The sequence below is a fragment of the Eufriesea mexicana genome, unplaced genomic scaffold, assembly GCF_001483705.2.
Source record: "Eufriesea mexicana isolate 0111107269 unplaced genomic scaffold, ASM148370v2 scaffold598, whole genome shotgun sequence".
NCBI lineage: Eukaryota > Metazoa > Arthropoda > Insecta > Hymenoptera > Apidae > Eufriesea > Eufriesea mexicana.
In genome coordinates, this window is record NW_016908752.1 from 542,559 (window position 1) to 561,674 (window position 19,116).

At 29.8% G+C, this 19,116-nt stretch overlaps 2 protein-coding genes across 4 annotated transcripts in view; one reads left to right on the forward strand and one right to left on the reverse strand.

The window, feature by feature from the left end:
* The first annotated feature begins 4,178 nt into the window (after positions 1–4,178).
* Positions 4,179–19,116, forward strand: part of LOC108546002 (uncharacterized) — a 111,075-nt gene continuing 96,137 nt past the window's right edge. Inside the window, exons 1-2 of one of the 3 annotated variants that reach the window (XM_017897909.1) lie at positions 4,179–4,303; positions 5,997–6,099. The gene's annotated coding sequence lies outside the window, so the exon portion shown is untranslated. Of the gene's footprint in view, positions 4,304–4,565; positions 4,631–5,996; positions 6,100–19,116 lie in introns of those variants that run through there. The other 2 variants (XM_017897907.1, XM_017897908.1) reach the window with 2 other exon arrangements.
* Positions 13,583–19,116, reverse strand: part of LOC108545988 (unconventional myosin-Ie) — a 46,204-nt gene continuing 40,670 nt past the window's right edge. Inside the window, exons 8-12 of the mRNA XM_017897886.1 lie at positions 16,534–16,673; positions 16,288–16,439; positions 14,579–14,956; positions 13,859–14,224; positions 13,583–13,659 (exon numbers count right to left, since the gene is read on the reverse strand). Coding sequence (XP_017753375.1) covers positions 13,583–13,659; positions 13,859–14,224; positions 14,579–14,956; positions 16,288–16,439; positions 16,534–16,673 — 1,113 coding nt within the window. The remainder of the gene's footprint in view (positions 13,660–13,858; positions 14,225–14,578; positions 14,957–16,287; positions 16,440–16,533; positions 16,674–19,116) is intronic.

Sequence of the window (19,116 nt, forward strand, 5' to 3'; positions counted from 1 at the left end):
AAAAAAAAAAAAAAAAAAAAGAAAAACTCTTGAAGAAATAATATTGAAACTAATAATGAATAAAATGAATAAAATGTAAACTGTCATTGATTTAAAGGTAAAATAAAAATGTGAGTAGTTCAGAAATTTGTTCAATTGGATTATAAAATTTTTCAAGATACTTGTATTCTAAAATTGCTAGTTTTAAATAAGAAATTATTTGGTTCTTGTGACAATGTTTATTGAATTATTTTTGATTATCATTACACTGGTGCTGTAGAAGATTACTTGAATACTTTAAGTAGTAATTGTAAATTATTTTATATTGTTTAATATTAGAAATTGATTCATGATTACAACATGAAAATGATAAAGTAAAATAGGTGAGGTACACAAAAATAATACAGAATATTAAAAATTGGAATATAGATAGTTTTAGGATATAAAATATTTTTTTGTATCGGATGAAAAAATGTATTCAAAGATGTAAAATTTAAGAATGTAATTACACTTTTCAGGTGTAATTACATGTATGGAGGTATGTATAAGTAATATGAGTATACAATATTTAATGCTGTTTTATTTTATTTTATAATATGATTTACATTTGCTTTAAAGGTATAGCTTAATCCAGTTGTATAATATAAAATGTTTCAATTTTAGAACTGAACAAAATATTTTCTTTAGTAATATGCTACAGAATGAAATTAATCTGTTTCCTTCATTTTATAAAAAGAATATTCTTTTACTTATTTTTGAATACTATCATTTATATAAATATTAAGAAAATTGTAACTTCTAAAGAATAAATATGCAATGTTCATATGATATAACTTTTCATGTAAAATAAAATTTAACTGAAATTTATTTAAAAAACTGTATTATATATATACACATAAAATTAGTACTCAAGATGTATTAAGAAATAATTGCTTTAAAAATAAAATCTACTCTAATTAACATAATGTAATGGAATTGGTGCAGGCATATCATACTGAATGTAACTGCCATAATTGATCATCAAATACACAGAAAATAAAATGTTGTCATCAAACATGCACATATAAAGTAGAAAGTGTTTCATGTCCCATAGATTCAATTTAAAAGCAAAAGTCACAGAATCTTATTTTCAATGTTAATATGTTATATCAAATAGACAAATTTAATTTTAATACTAATATATAAAAATAAAAGGAAAAAATTTAAGCATGTTAAGAATCAATTTTATTAACTTTCATGTGCTTTTTTAACCCTTATATGATAAATATTATTGTATATAATAAAACTTTATAATATTTTAAAGTAATTCAAATTTTGCAATATTTTTGGTAATTTATAGGTGGATATTTAAATACCAAATGTAATTAGAAACGTCAAGTTATAATATTAAAATGTAATTGTGCTAAATTTTGGTTGTTTTTCTGTAATTATTTTAGTGATAGTTTATTAAATATTGTAACAAAAGATGTTCGATTTTTATGGCAAATTTAGCAATAATTTATAATCTTAGTGCCTACAAATATTTATGTGTGTATGTGAGAGCGGTATATTATGTACAGAATAATTACAAACATTTATGTGTCACACATTCGTGTACATGCAATGTATCATGTAATAATTATTTAAGCAACATTAAATTAATATTAATAAATATATTCTCAAAATGACTTATATATTATAATTAAATATGTATAGCATGTGCTTATTTTAAAAAGTTTGAATAATGAGAATGTATTCAGCGATAAAATTATGCCATTCTGGTATTTTTTTTATACTTATATATCATATAAGTTAAGTGCAATATATTTTTAATTGTAGTAATTATTCTCATTGTTTAATTCAAGATACTTTGTATACATATTTCAACATAAAAACGCTCTCATACCTTTATTGTTACTTAATATTGTGCTGAAATAACTATTTATTTTATTCGTTATTATTAATATAATTGATTATGATATATACAAATTATAAAAGCAATGACTATTCTTGCCAATGTAATATTAAAAAGAATTAATTACCTGTGAATTATTTCATGTGAAAAGTCAAATGTGTAATATGTTAAAATATAGTAGCTATTGATAAATGGAAGCAAATAAAGCACTACAAGAAAATACAAGAAAATATTTTTATAATATTTATTAGAACCTTTCCATAACAAGACAAAATTTGCTAGTATGAATAACTATTATTAAATAATATAGAAAAATTGTATATTTAGTTTTTATTTTTAACATATACTTTTAATATACTTGGTTCTTACAAATTTAGTAATATGAAAGGTTTTGTTTTTAAAAATATTTTTATAAAAAATGTAATGTACCGGACTTTCGAAGTTGAATTTAATATGAAATATATATTAGAATTAGTGGAGACACATTAGAAAAAATGTACTATCAAAATGTTTCAGTTTTTAAAAATTAATATTAGTTTATTTTTTTATTTATAATATTAGTATATTAGTTTATTTATAATCAAAGTTGAGTATAAATTTATTATAACATTAACATAAGGATGAAGCCATTCATACTATCTGTAGATTAAAATCAAATTGGATTTGAAACAATCAATGTATTTTTCAGTATAATTTTGCCTTCTGAACAAAAATAAGATTTGTTTTTTCCTCCAATTAGTATTGTTTGTATGTTTTAAATTCTAACTATTAAAGAAATGGAAAAAATAAATTATGTTTATCTTCAATGACTTCAATTTGATTATTAATCTTCGATTTTAAATTAGATTTCCACAAAGTTATATTTTTCGGCTTAATGTTTTTAAAATGTGAAAAATATGTCGTTATAAAATTGTAAACAAGATGTGTTAATATTTGAAACATTAAAAATACTGATATATTTTAAGCGTAGACAGTGTTATATAATAGAATGTATACCGTAAGGGAGACTGTTAGTTTCGACTATTTATACATCTGGCATAAAAAATATAATAAATTTGTGAAAACAAGAAAGTTTATGAATACAAAACAATCGCGCATGTACAGTTGTCTTCACCGAAGCAACAACGTGGGACTTTTTATTAATATTCTATTTCTTGAAAAAGATGGTTATTCCCGAATGTTTCTTTGTGTTTCTTCATTCTCTTCCTGTTTCTTCATATTTCTTCTAGTAATAAAAGTTGCTGCTTGTTATCTCTTTTTGTTCGAACTAGTAAAAGGCAGAAAAATAGAAAAAGTTATGAACACATCACGATAGAAATGAATATTTCTTGAATTTGTTCTCTTTATCGACTGTTTTACAACACATTGTTACTTTCAGCACGAGCACAATCAACACAATGTCTGAAATAATCAAGTGTTATACTGACCTAATTATTAACATTTGAAAGTATTGTCCATCTGTTAATATATCGTCATTGTTTAGTGCATTCGTAAATTATACGTCCTCGAATTTCTGGCTTAAGTAACATTTTCACAGTTAGATTTGTTTCAATATATGATTCGAGGTGACATTTCGTATCAAGCGATCTGAGTATTCTCAATATCTGAGGTATTACTGAGTACTTATTCAGTAGTATATAAGCCTTCGACGTATTGCGAATGGGATTGTGATTATGTCAAAATATGCTATGGAGGAGTTAAGTTTTACTTAAGTAAATTAATAACATTTTAATGAAAAATTTTGCATTTTATTGTTTTTGTCGCTAGATTTCATAACTTTTGTCATAACATATATATAATTAATTTTTCAATATTTGTTTCTTTTCTTATTCCATTTCTTCCAAAACTAATATATAGCCTGTTTTATGAACTAAAACTAATTATTCCATTGATCATTTAACCAGCTGTTGTAGATTTAGCATTAAATCAGAGTTCAAAGTGAATTGCTATGTAATCTATCCATATATAGATATATTTCCAAAATTGGGCTGTTATTCGCAGAAATACGCCCACTACATACTAAATACGTTAAAACTACATGTCAATATATCTCTCTGCGAAAAAGATTATAAGTGAAGTAGTTAAATGTTCTATGTGTTAAAACGGAAGAAGATATACTATGCAAAAACAGAATATGATCAGGAAATAGCGTCACTTTTAACCGCCGTTTATCTTAAGTGACTCACATCATATTAGTAACGGTATTGCCCGCATAAGTGCTCGAATTCTGTTCAATGTTCACTGTCATCTCTAACAATTTTTGGAATTGATTAACGAAGCATCTCCAATATTAATTTGTTCCGTATCGAATATCAATATCTCTTTCGTACTTATTCTTTCTTCTTTGAGTTAGATTCTCAGAAATTATTCTCCCAGATAAATAAACGTCCAGATAGTCCTGAACTGCAGACACTGAAGCAAGTAACTAGTGTATGTATATAATCTAGGTTTAAAGGTTCATTTTAGAGTAATTAATTAGGTTCGCAATACAGTAGTGAATGCTTAACCCCTTGGCTACTGTGGGCGCATATACGCGATCAGAAATTTTGCTTTTGTGACACGGAAGGCGTATATAAGCATTCATCACAGTTTGCTTTTGTGACACGGAGGGCGCTTATAAGTGCTCAACACAGTTTGCTTTTCTGACACGGAGGGCGCATCTATACCCAAAATTTTGTCGTTCTCGGCGGACATTATAAATGAATTCCTACCCGTGTGGTACGACCGGTGCGTTTCAAAGTCTGCCGTAGTCAAAGGGTTAATTACCTTACTTTTTGCATGCATAATCGTTGCAGAATTATCACTAACAATTGCTTGAATTGTTTTGAACGATGAACGTTTGACATAATATGCTGATTTTCATTTTTCAAGTCTCTCATTCTTTTATTTGTCCCTAAGTAGAGAAATTTTAAGACACATAAAATGTTTTTTTACTTTGTTTCATACTTTGTAGTTCCGACTTTGCGACAACTAAGCGTGCACTAATGTATCAAGTACCCCCGGGAGCGCATTATGCAAATTAGTAGGTTTTGCTGAGTGATAAAAAATGATAATTGTGAAAACAATTATGTCTTATTCAATAAGAGAGAGGAATCTGAGGGAAAGTACGAAAGATTTATATTTCTTACTTGAAATTTAATAATATGTCTTACAATTAGAGGGATCATACCGAATTGTTAATTACAATTTTGTTAAAACTTTAATAATCCTAGACTAGTCGAAAATATTAAACACGGATTTCTTTCATCTGCTATCATCTATGCTGAACGGCTGAAATTCCAAATTTTGATTACTAAAACATATTTGATCTAATATTTCGTAAACTATTGAAGACAGGACAAAAGCGTAAATTTTATTACTTAAGTTTGTGTTTTTTAATTACGAATCTAACTGTGTAAACGAATTTCCAAAAAATCCACTTGTTTAAACTATATAATATTTATTTATTTTCTTCAATTTTTGCATATAGGGTGTATATGCCCAGATACAAAATACAGATAGATTAAAATTTTGATTTTTACAATAACAAAAAAGTTAGTTTTGGAATTTTTTTGCATTTTGAGCCAAATATATCATATTTTTATGTTAATTTGAAGTAATTATCTTGCAATAAATCGATTTCTTATTAGAATCGATTATTATCGCTAATATTATCAAACTTTGAATAACCTTGGGTCAGATACTAAACGACAGTTTCAGGTGTTACTGTTCCTTAAGCTTTAACAGGTTATGATGGAGTTATCGATGAATTACTCTTAGATTGGTTTCGACTATTTTTAAATATGTTGTAATGGACGAAACAATTCCGTCTTATATACGTATTCGTCGCCAGGTCTTAGTTTCTCAGATATACGTCAAAGATGCACATGATATTTTTCAACATTATAGTGTAGAATTATAGCTTGCCCTTGCAAGAAATCTCTTAAGGGTAAAAAGAAAATCAAAGTAATCAAAGTGACTTAATTTAAAATTTATATTGTTCTTATTTATTTGTTAGTTACTTAATAATAATATCGATAGATTTACATTTTAATATTTTGATTTAAGTATTTATTGTTTTGCATTATTTAATATTTAACATTTAATATTTACTTACAAAAATTTACTTTGTTTCTTATTTTAGTATGGAAAAATCGCTCCTGCTTCTCATATCTTATGAGATATTATGGAACACTTCACGTAACTAAATAATCAAAAATAGATTTGAGATGTTTCCAAAGAAGCCTGTAAGTATATTGCTAATTTAACTATACAATTCATAACACATTTCAAAAAATAACGCAGTTGAAAATTTCCATCAATTTACATTTACCAAATTTGGTTTTCAGTATACATTTCATATAACCTTTTACTCTGAAGGAAAACCAAATTTGCGACTTTTCTCTCTTTTACATTATTAAAAGTGGTAAATCATGAAATTGATCTACACAATTATATGCTATTTAGTTCAAATAGCATATAATGCATAGTATTTTCATAATGTTTTAATAGAATATAACATAAGACTATAACAATTAAATATTTTTTTAATATTATAACAATATAATATTTTTGTAATTCTTTTTTTAAATTTTGAACTGCAGCCAGTCGTCATTTTCGTCGTGCATTAATCCTAGCCATCATGCAATGAGAGGCTATATCATACTGTAGTATAGTAACCTCGACTCTTTGAAGATGGCGCTTCTATCGGCATGACTTCTTGCCAAAAATTCCTCACAGAGATATTCCGTTTCTAGTGCTAGTAATAGCCAAGATCTCATTTATTGTTGTTTGGCGATGTAGAATCCTTGACCAAGGCCAACAACAGTGAATATCCTCAGAATATGACATCAAGCCAATCGAAATTATTCTCATATTTTATCAATCCTACTATGATTCTCTACTGTAACTTCCTAGATAGTCAATTAGATCAAGTATATCATTATGACTATTATCTATATATAACGACTGTAAATACCTCTAGAAATTTTATTTTATATATCATTCGAATTTGAGTGACATAACGATCCATGTGTCGAATGTTTCGTATTACTGTTTCGGAAGTCGAAACAGGAGTTCTTACTACACTCGTACTTATCTGACACGGAGTCAGGGAATCAATAGGATTCCTGCAATCGACGATGATCTAAAGTCATCGAGTCTCTAGGATGGATTCAAGTACAGATGAACCTGGTGATGAACTTGAAAGCTGTTGGAAGTTGAAATTTCGAGAACGAATCGGATCGCAAAATAAAGAGTTACTGGGAGAGTTTTGCAGACGAATTGCAGGAGGCGGTAGGAGATTGAAAGACACAAATATTCAGATGTACAAAAATACAAAAGATGTACAAATGTATAGAACACTGCAAGAATGATCACTTGTGGAATGCTGTTCATAAATAAACACAATATACCTCTAATGCAACCCGTTGATACCAGGCAAGGATAGAAATTCAAGCGTTATTCGATCAATGACATTTATAATTTTCGACTGGAAACTCAGGAAAGGTAATAGGAACATAGAATGCGCGAGGAGGCCGTCGAATACCTCCGATGGATACGTTATGCGCGTTCAACTACAGGATCCATACACCGGTCGTGTATGCGATGGTACCTAGGATGAAAAGGCCGACAGACCGTCGTATTGATACAGAATGAGCCATCAGTCCAGCGACCACCCTATAATTCAGAATTCGACCCACGACGAGATTGACAGTGTCTGGAAATAAGTGACGGAGATGAGCCGTAAAGATGACTTACGAAGATGACTAAAGTGGCCGAGTACACGGAAGTACGACGCGTAGGCTTGTCAGTACTTTCAAATGATCGCGATTATCACAAAAATAATTATGTTCTATTGGGTAAACGAGAGGGATGTTGCATCGCGTGGATGTAGATGAGCTCCACGCGGAGGGGCAGCGATGGTATACTTGTGTTGCCCCTTTTTCTCAGTGTGCCGAATCCCTTACGAGACACTGAGCACTTAGGTGGTAATAAAGCGCAGATTGTGGTTGTAATTACGCTTTATTCTACGATTATGATGCGGGTGTGTGTGATTGGTGTGTGTGTGGTGTATCGTCTTCTCCCTTACCGTTTTTCGTTTCGTTTTCCGTCTTCCGTTTACCGCCTTGCGTCTTCCAGTTCTAGTTCACGTCTGTCGTGTCTTGTCTGAGCTCCAAAACCGTCTTACGTCATCTGATGTGTTTTGTTTGATTTCTCACGATCGTCTGATGTCTCGTTTTATAATTTTTTGATCGTCAAGAAGGACGGCGAGGCGCGTCTTCCACGTATTATTGCCGTCGCAACAAGGGATAAGGGGAGAAACCTTTACCTTTGTACAGAAAGCGCGTATTATTAGTCCAGGAATTTATTTTATAACTGTGTACTTAGAACTAAATGCAGGCATTATGCGTCATCTGTTAATGTCTTCTAAATAAAATTTTGAGAAAGTTGTAAACTTTTAAGAAAAATATATAAATCTAAAAGGAAATGGATTAGCAAGAGGAAAGAAAAAAGCGAGACGAATATAAACCACAAAGATCAGCCAAATAATAAATGCATAAATGAAAACAACACATCGATGAGATGTAAACACGCCAACGATGAAACTTGAATAAACTAGCGACGAAACATTCGAATTTTCAAATAAAAATAAATAGGAACAAAGAAATAAAATTTGAAAAAAGGAAAATAATTAAGACATGAAAAAGAATGATTGTTAAATTGTTTAAGGGGGTGGCGTGGTACCATGCCAATCTCACTTCGATCCTCTCTCACCTCAGACCGCGCCTGAAGAAATAAAAATATTTAATATCACTCTTCCAAAGTTAAACTGACAAATAAGTTGAACAGTGGCGTGTCGCCCTTTATGTAGCCCAGAATTGATCGAAGATCGACGGAAATTTCCGGATTTTACCGATTCCATTAATTATTATTTTTGAGCTGTAATGGTCAATAATTTATTAATTTCTTCACTTTTATTATAAATTTAATCCTGTGTATATTTGGCTAAAACGAAATATTACAGGAAAAATAAAAACGTTAAAAGATTCATTTTCATTTTAAAAGTTAGATGGGAGTTTATTTTTTAATCTATTATACTTTATATCAAAAAGTCATTCGTATTTAGGTATCGAATAACGAACCTGTCTTAAATAACAAGTGATTCAGGGAAATTAAAATTAAAATTAAAATTATTTTATAACTAGTATAAAAGAACATATAGAGTATATGATAAGAGTACATGAGAACATATACATGTAATATATGTAGGATATTTTTAGGCATTGTTAGGACACGATGGTCGAACACTTCGCCAGGTTTAGAGGATCCGTTAGGGTCTGGCGGCTAGATGGAGTGTAGGAGGTCGGGGCCAGGTCACGTGAGGTAGCCTGGCGCAATCCCGGCTTTCCCCATTGTAACCGAGGGTGACGCGTCCGCGGTCACCTCTCGAGTAGGGTCCCCGCGAGGGTGACCCTTCGGAGAGCCTAATCCGGAAGAAGTCTCTCCTACCCCTGAGCTTTGCGTGGGGGAGAGTTTTCTCCTCCTTTGGGGGAGATCCTTGCCTTCCAGACGAGCTTAAAAGGGCCCGCTCTGGAAGATAGAGTTAGTCCGTCAGTTCGAGATAGTTGCTTTTAGTTGTCTTATAGTTCATCAGTAGTTCGTGTTGAGAGCGAGGATTCAGACTGAGTCAAATCCAGTCCCTAGTCTGCAGTGAAATTCAGAACCCGAAGTACTCTTCAGCGTAGTAGAGACTGTGTGGCAATACATAAATATATAAAATGAGATCTACTGGATCATGATTTTGGTGTCGATTATGCCCTGATGAAACTATAGGTGTGCGAACAATGATTGCGTAGCAGCAAAATCCCGTTCACAGGTTTTCAATATTTATTGTTACAAATCGCGAGTGTAATTCTTATTCTTCAAATTCGATCGTTGGATTGCCGAAGAATTCTAAAACGTCAGAATAGATTTTCCCTACTGAAAAGGTTGACAGCACTCTCTGAACTTCGATGGAAGACGTTCCTTTTATAGTCAACAGCCGATTGTTATTTAAACCGAACATTCTGGGAGGTGCTGGATTGTTCTGCACTCATGCATAGATATAGAATGCACTCATACCGAGTGGATATGATCTCGTAACAATATTTTATCGTCTTGTCAACATTGAAGATCATCGAAATATTGTTTCTGAATGGTTTCCTCTTCAGAAAAGCCTACAGAATAGGCTACTGTGTAGCAAATTTGTGTTAGATAAAGAACTTTTTGTAAAATGCAAGAATACACGTAGAAATATATGCTCGGAGGCTTATTTTTAAACTTTGATGAAATTATATTTATTCAGAAGCACAAATAATTATAATTATGTAGGATGGCGAAAAATGGTCTCGAGACATCGAATATTGACGAAGGAACAAGAACACAATAACACAAACTCAAAACTCGTAAACTGATTTAACTTAGGAAAAGAAGACCAAGATAACGAAACGAAAACACACAAAGACGCACTCTTTTTTAACTCTCTTTCCAATACCAAGCGATTTACGCTTGTGCTGGTCACAATCGATTTCTAAGGACTAGACTAGAAATTTTGTTATCCAAAATAACTTTTTCATTTGCTTCTAGAAAATATTGATCGATCTATAATTTGTTTCTGTTGGCAATAGCCGATTCGCGATTTCTTTTGGTATCCTACAATTATGGACATTGATAAATTCGGGATACTCTCACCTAACTTTTAAGACAACAATAAACTTTCTAACGTTCTTACTTTTCATGTAATACTTCATTTTTGCCAAAAATTGTACCTTTTTAGAAAAGCAAACTCGATAAGAATCACTCAATGGATATTACAGATTAGAGAAAAAGTTAAAATTTGTTGTACAGTGTAATAAATGTTTTATTAAAAAGTTTCGAAAATAATCAATATCTCTGCCACTTTATAACATTTTTACGTGAGAAAAAATGAAATGTAAAACTAAAATTTATGTAATAATATTATCCAAAAAAATCGAAATTTTTTATCTAGAAATCATTTTTCAAAATAATTCCCAAACATTATTTAGTTTTGTACGTGTTCCAGATGGTTAATCCTCTTAGGCGAATTTTCTACTAATCCGGGTGAAAAAATAATTAAAATTTATACAATTGGAAATTTGTGTGCGAAGGCATTGATCACCCTTTATATAAATGCAAAAAATTATTATATTTTCTTTTTTCATGATTGTGAATCACAATTTCATTTGTTTGTCTCATGATTATAGTAATTTAATGTTTAAATTACATGTTTGAAATAAAAACATATCGAATAATTTTTTATTATATTTCCATCTTTTATATTTCGGGTCATTTTTCGTTAGTAAAAGTAGTAAAAGCAATTTCATGATTCACTGTAAATAAAAGAATTATAAAGTTATATAATCTTCTCGTAATCAACTAAATAAATATTGATTTCTACTTTTATAAACATTTTTATTAACAAATTGCATGTTTTTAATTACCTTATAAATCATTACATAGAAGAATTATTATTTCATTGCACATATAATTTACAATAATTACAATTTATTACTAAATTAAGTTAATACTAACTACTAAGAAATAATTGGAAATTAGAAAAAGATGTTCTTGTATGCATCTGCTTCACATTTTATAATTTATTAATATATAACAGATTGTAACAAATTGAAACATTAGAAAATATTCGAATAATAAGAATTTCTATATAACAGTGTTTTGATACAAAATATTACATTAATGTTTTACAAACTTACTTAAACAATTAAAATAAATAATTAAAATATAGTATCATTACATTTTATGATTTAAATTCTTGCATCGCTTGCTTTGGTAATACGATACTTTGGCAATACAATGTAACATTTGTTTTATTTTAATTTATTATGCAGTAATGATGATATTTAATTCTAAAAGTAAGATAATTTAAAGCACCGTGTTAAGCTGCACTATACTTATTTCAATAAAAAAATTGAGAGCAGTTGATATCTTATAGAATTGTAGATTACGCGAATACAATAACATAATTTTGTTGCGATACTAAAACATGTTTTAAAGCGAAAATATTTTTGAAAAAAAAAAATCGTGAGTTTTTATAACATTGTATCTGTGTAATCGAAATTTTTTGTCTCCATTATGGAAAAAGGAATAAAATAAAATTTTGTACAACTTGTAGTAATTATTATAGTTATTTAATTGTAATAACATTGCAATAAAATATTCTATTTTTGAAAAGAATTTATAAATAAATATAAAATTTATTTATAATAAATATAATTTTCTTATATTTATAATAAATATAATTTTTTCTTGTGGCAAGTTTATAGTACCTCAAACATATTTAAAATTTATTATTATTCTATTATATCAAGAAATATAATAGTTTAATAATTGTATTGCATTAAGAATAAATTATTAATATATTATTATTGATTATATCATGAAACACAGTAATGATCACAGAATATATCTGCTTATGATCGAGATAAGGTAAGGTACTATTTTTCATATTTTTCATATGAATAAGACAAAGAAACAGTAAGTGTTTATTACACTAAGGTGACTTGAAAATTTCGATACACGATATGGTTAAATATTATAATTGAGAAGTTTGCTATATGGTCAGTAGAAATACAAAAGAAAGAAGTTAATCATTAATAAATTGTTTGGTATAACACTGTATCCTAAAGATTATTTCAGAAAACTTTTTAAGAAAGATTACTTTAGATTACTTAGATAATATTATAGACATTTTCAGAAATTTTGTGAAAATATTTAAAAAATGAGAAAAAGAACTGAGAATATAAATTCATATTAAGACCAGAAAAATTGTATTTCATTTTTTCTAATATCTGGTATAATACCATAGACACTTATATTAATATAAAAACTCACAATTCTTTTGAGGAGCTTCTTTGATTCTTTTTGTTTTTTAATGCAACAAGAACAAACCATGTTATAGGACCAACCTATGTTATAAATTGTTTTGTATATAGTATTAAACTTGATGATCTATAATATCTCTGTTATAATTAAAATAAAAAAAGAAAGATTCAGTTTATTGTTTCAAATAAAACATCATATTTCATTTATATGTATATAATACCCACTTTGGGAAAGAATTTGACAAGAGTAAGTCCTTGAAGGTCCATAAAGATTGCACAAATAAAGTTTCCTCTATAATTTTCAATGCTAACGAATTTTGAACATAAATTAAAAATATATATAATATTTATAATATGTTGATAAATAAATGAAACATTTTTAAAAACAGAATATTATTTCGTAATAGCGTCAAAAATTATACAGAAAATTCGATTTATATAACTTTTGATAAAACGAAAAAATGTAAAAGAAACAAAGTCGAGCTTTTCATCTTCTTCATTCTTTTCAATAAAAGAAAAGTACAATAATTATACGTACGTATTATAAAATTTCTCTAAGAAATAGCTTTATGAAACTTTAATTATACTAGAGATATTTAAGGTGTTACAGTTAGGTGAAATACCCTGTAGAATAATGCTTAGGGTTTTAATGTGTAGAATATAGTATAAAAATATATACAGTTTTAAAAAGGAAAAATTATTTTATCAAATATTAATCTATTTTCTATGAAGACATTCCCTTTGGTTAAAATTTTTATGTTTTTTAGCTGTTTAAATAATACTTTAAATTAGTATTATAACAATATCGTATATAACACATACTACTTTATAACTTAACAACGTAATTTGAAGGAAACAATCCTGCTTTCCCTTTTAATCTGCCGTGCCACCAACCACCTTCGTCTGAAATAAAACACAACATTTGTTAGAATACTAATTTATAACATTAATAAAATTAATAATTTATCATTAATAATTTTAAATAGAACATCAAACATTACGAGATTTGTAAATGTAACTCGCACAATAACGAATTACTGCTTATACATCGTTTTAATGATTTAATTATTCTTAAAATGGTATTTAAATTGGCGAAACTTACGTTCTTTAAGTATTTCAATAATATCACCTTCTTTAAGTGCTATCTCATCGTGATCTTGAGGACTATAATCGTATAGTGCTTTAGCTTTAGGTAAAATAGGCAGTGCTGGTTTCTGTGGACGTGGTTTATTATTTGGCAGTGTTTTATTGTTCGGTATGAGACGAGCCTGATGAGTATGATCTTCAGCTTTATTTACTACTTTTTCGATATTCCATTCTTTAACTGTTTGCATTTCCTTGTTATATTTTACAATTTTATCGTTAATACAATCGTTGCCATTAATCGTCGAAAAGTTGAAGCCAGGCCGAACAGATGGTATGTGCGGTGGTGGTGGTTCAGTTGGAGGCGGTGGAAATTTCAGTAGACCTGATTAATCGTAGAAATTAAGATCAACGTCTTTTAAATCGAATATTTTTAGATCATATTATGATATTATATAAATGTAATTATAGAAATGCTTAATCGTAGAAACTAAAATAAAAAATTTGTTTATATCAAATTATCCTTATTGTTAGACCGTATTGTGACAAATGTAAGGTACTAAACAATTGATACTTTACGATATTATACATATAAACAATTGGCAAATGTAATAAATGTCATTTATAATAATATTTTGAATTAAAATTTTATTATCGATTTTGCTACTAGTACTTATGTTATCATTAAATTAATAAACGGAGAAAAAGAGATAAGAAAGCATTATATTTATTAACTCACCACGTGGAACGCCGTTTGGATTAGTAAACATGCCCATTAGAGGCATAGAATTTTTTTCTATTTTTTTCGGCTGTCTTGATACTTGTGTTTTCTCTTTTGCTTGCGTAGACATATGTAAAGTGCTCGAAGAATCGGTTGACATTTTTGGAATTACAGGTGGTTGTAACTTAGGTCTCTCGGATATCGTGGTTGGTTTGGAAGATAGCGTGTGATCAATTTTCAAATGTGAATTTTGATTTCGTTCTGTAATTGGTCGATGGTTTGCCTGAATCGGGTTGTTTGGAACTGGCTGCAAAATAGCTGGTGAACGAGTACGAGTGTTTTTCATCATGTTGAATTGTTGATTCCCTAGTGGCGTTGATTTAGTAATATTTGGTTCTAAAATTTAAGCAAATAATATTAATCATTTATCAATATTATATTATATTATTAATTAATTATTAACCCTTTGCACTCGAGAGGTGAGCTTCAGTCACCATTTCATAAAATTTAGAAGATCGATATTAATTAATATATCAAATTTAATGTAATGTAACAGTGTGCGAGGTATCGAAGTCAAATAATTCTACAATTCTTTATTTACTGCTCAAAAAAGTGTCGTCAGTTTTTTAGTAGAAAATCTTTGAATTCCTACTCTTCTCTAGCCAAAAAGTCGTCGAGTGGAAAGGGTTCTATTATAACATTAATTATTTGTTTCTATTAAATATTACCTCAATTAATATAATTAACAATTCTATAATTTATAAGATATAAAAATGAAAAAAATTTTGAATAGTGACCACATTTTTTGCCATTACTATTTCAAGTTAAATTATGTATTAATACAGAACTATGTTAAGTTTATTAGAGTCTATGTCAAGACTAAATATTTTTGTTTTGAAAACGCAATAAAAAAACATAATAATGGATAACTGGATATGCAAATGGACTTATCTAAATACGTAAATTTACGTAATTATCGACTTTATTATCGATCTTATGATTATTCAAACGTTTACATGTTGAATTGCTGTCTTTCGAGGAATTCGAAAAAATTCATTCCAGTTGATACATGAAATAATAACTGGGAGAAATGAATTATTTTCCAATCGTTCTGCCTAATTTAAATTGCCAGATGTTATTACAAATATATTCGTGTGCAAAATTAAGGGATTGAGAAATTTAATCGAAGAATTGTTAATATTTAAATTGCTGTAACTTCGCGAAGAAATGTCAAACGACAATTAATTTGGGTTTATTTGAAAGGTCGAACCCTTTACTTTAACATACGTGAACAATCGGCTACCGATATTTTCTTACATCAAAAAGTAGAATGAAAAACCGAGGACAATTTTTTTCTTAAGAACTTTAATGTATTCAAATGTCACTACGGACTGTGATCATTTCTTTTTCTACTCATTTTGTAATGCGATTATAGAGGAAAGTTTCCCCTTTGCAACGATCCGCTAAAAGTCAACGTACGTTTACATTTAATTTCGTTTTATCGCAATTTGAAAGAAAAATATGTTTATCTATGAAAAGTGAATTTCACGAGTATATATTTAATAGCCTAAAAGTTTTAGGCTATGGTCATATGTCGTTACTTTGCAATTTATCGAATTTTTCATTACGAAATTTACTACTTGTAAATGATCCATTGATAATTGGTAATTAAAAATTGTTATCGATCCTTGAATGAAAATTGCAGTCTATTTCTGTTATCAACTTACTGGTAGTACACGGTAATCCTGGACCAATCCAAACGTGCAGGACTTTTCCACTTGGCTTCAGAATTTCTTTGTTACCATATTCAATTTGTGTGAAGTGTATTTGTCTCGTACCTCCACTTCCCCATCCTTCTTTTTTAACTTTAAATTCTATCCTATAAAAATGATGTACATATTAAAATAAATTTATATAGATGAATTTGGTAAATCGTTATTTTACATAGCGATAAGTTGTGCTAACGGTCTTACATGTTACTAAATTTGATGTTCAAAATATGCCCAGTTTCTTCGACGTATCTTTTACTAAGAGCAATTAAGAATTCTGTTTTGAACGTTAACTCGAGTAAACTACCATAGTCTTCTCTTACATGGATAATGAGAAAGCCATCCTGTAATCATTAACAAGTAAAAGAAATTATTCGTTAATAAATAATAGCAATTAGAAAGTAAATAATCGTGAAAGGAAAAATGTGAAAAATACACATGTAATTTCGGATAATGTAAGTAAAATTCCTGGAAATTGAGTAACCAGAACTGTATATTTTATAAGGTCGTTGGATTTGTCTTTTTATATATAAAGTATTTTCTTTTAATCTATAAGGATGTCGAAAAAGAATTATAGGGTGCCATTTAAAAAAATATCGATGATCTCAAATTCTCGTATATAAACAAATGATCTTGTAGAGGTATCAACGATACCATCATACTTCCCATTTCAAAAAGTGCAACTTCGTCCTGAGGGTTTTTTCATATCGTCATAAATAAGGAAAATATTTAGGTATTTCCACTTGACCATTTCCGTACGAGCGTCGACTATAGTCGACAGCCAGAGATGAACGCGAACAGCCGAACGACGGCTTTAGGCGACGGTCAAGAACTTTTACTTTGGTTCTGCATTAAATTTTCTAATTTCTCATTTATTCAAATAAAATTGTGAACATTTAGAAATATCGTAATAAAAACATATGCTCTGCTGATTTACATTACAAGTAAAGCTGCCTGTAATGTAAACAAGCTTTCAGTGCTTCAAAGATTTCCTCATCACAGATCTGTAAGAGAGCAAAACGGATTCGTCGACAATACACAGCAATCGTGCGCACTATAAATGCCAGCTGTGGGCAAGGTTTCAAGGCCGGTAAGCGCCGTACCGAAGTGGTTAAATGCTCCACTCTGTGTTCAGGAATATTAAATCACACGCGTTGTCTCATCTTGGGACAAACTCCAGACCCAGAAGACCAGTTTCGGTCTTCTGACAGCCAGATTTTAATTGCTGTTTTATTTCAATTTCGGTATTTTCTATTTTCTCCATTTTTCAATATGCTTTACAAACTGTTCTTTATTTCCCTCGAGTCATTGGACACGAGGCTTTCTTTAACCATTAATGTTAGAAAGCAGGCAACAGCACTTAGGATTTGGCTGACAATAGGCCTGCAAAGAAAGGGACCAGGCCATGTGCGATGTCGCGACTTTCGGAGCCATAAAGTAACGGGTCCTTCAGGAAGGATCACGAATGTGCGGGTGGTCCACCAGCAACCCTCTTTGAGGGAAAGGCTTCCTCCACCGGCAGACCTGGTCGCGGAAGACGGTCCTCCCTTCTTTGGAGGCATCTGATTCGCGGACCGAGGGCCCACCCTCGGTCCTGTCAACCACCAATGGGAAAACCGATTTCCCTTTGGAAACCATGGGCTCCGAAAGATCGTGCATCGCACAAGTTAGTTAGGTCAGTACCAGTCAGTCAGCAAATAATATTCGAAGAGTTCAGAAGAGTTAACCGGAACAATTACAAAATATACAGTCCATTATAAACACAAATTCCTCAAGAAATTTGGTTCGTCATTAACCGACGCCAATTGCGGACGACCTATTGACGATATACAGGCACAATAAACTCAGGATCGTGTAGCACCGTCCAATCATTGGAACACCGAGCGGAAGACTGCCGAATCATTTGGTCCTTCACGCTGGTCTGTTGCACACGTTGGCCTTACAACCCAACACCCGTGTTCGCCACAACGAGTTGTGTGTAAAACATTGGGCCCGTAACATTCACCGTGATTTCATTCTGAAGAATGATGCATTGGAAAAGTATTTCTAGTAATTTTAATGAACTATTATACCTCTATTCCAGTTACGATAAAATTATACAAAAATTTTAGAATTTCTTCAAATTTTGTTCAGGTTAAAACACGTTAAATATAATTTTGGTGCGACAAGGATAACATATAATTCCAATATTCGACAAAAACTCATGATGAGTTAGACACGTCATTGTAATGATAAGGGTAAAGGCCAAGTATATACATAAGTGTGACTATATGAATAGGAAAAATTAGTTCAAAATTTTTTCCCCTATAACGTATTCAAAAATAATCGAAACCGGTAAAAATGGAAAACTATTAAATAATTTAAATTTAAAATTTTTAAATTTGATATTTTTTTTGTATGACAACTAAAAGTATATTACTTTTTCCAACTCCCTTTCATTGGTAAAATAAAGCTTTTAAAATAAAATCCAGTATCAAACAGTTAAAATTGAGATAAGTCCCCAAATGGCGGAATTACCGTGTTCGTGTAGGTCATGAATTATACTTAATTTGTGCGATATAGAGAAATTATAAAATTAGTTGAGCGTAAAGGTATAAATATTTAGATTTCTAAAGCACCAACTTAAGAAATACAGCTTGAAGAAATACAGAACTTAAGTATTTAATAGTGTCAATTTGAATAATTTGAAATGGGTTGCTGGATACTGCTAACAATGTTTTAGGAAAGTTTAAAGTCCCCTAGAATATTCGAAATATTAAACAGATCAAGTTTTCTGTGATGTTGAAA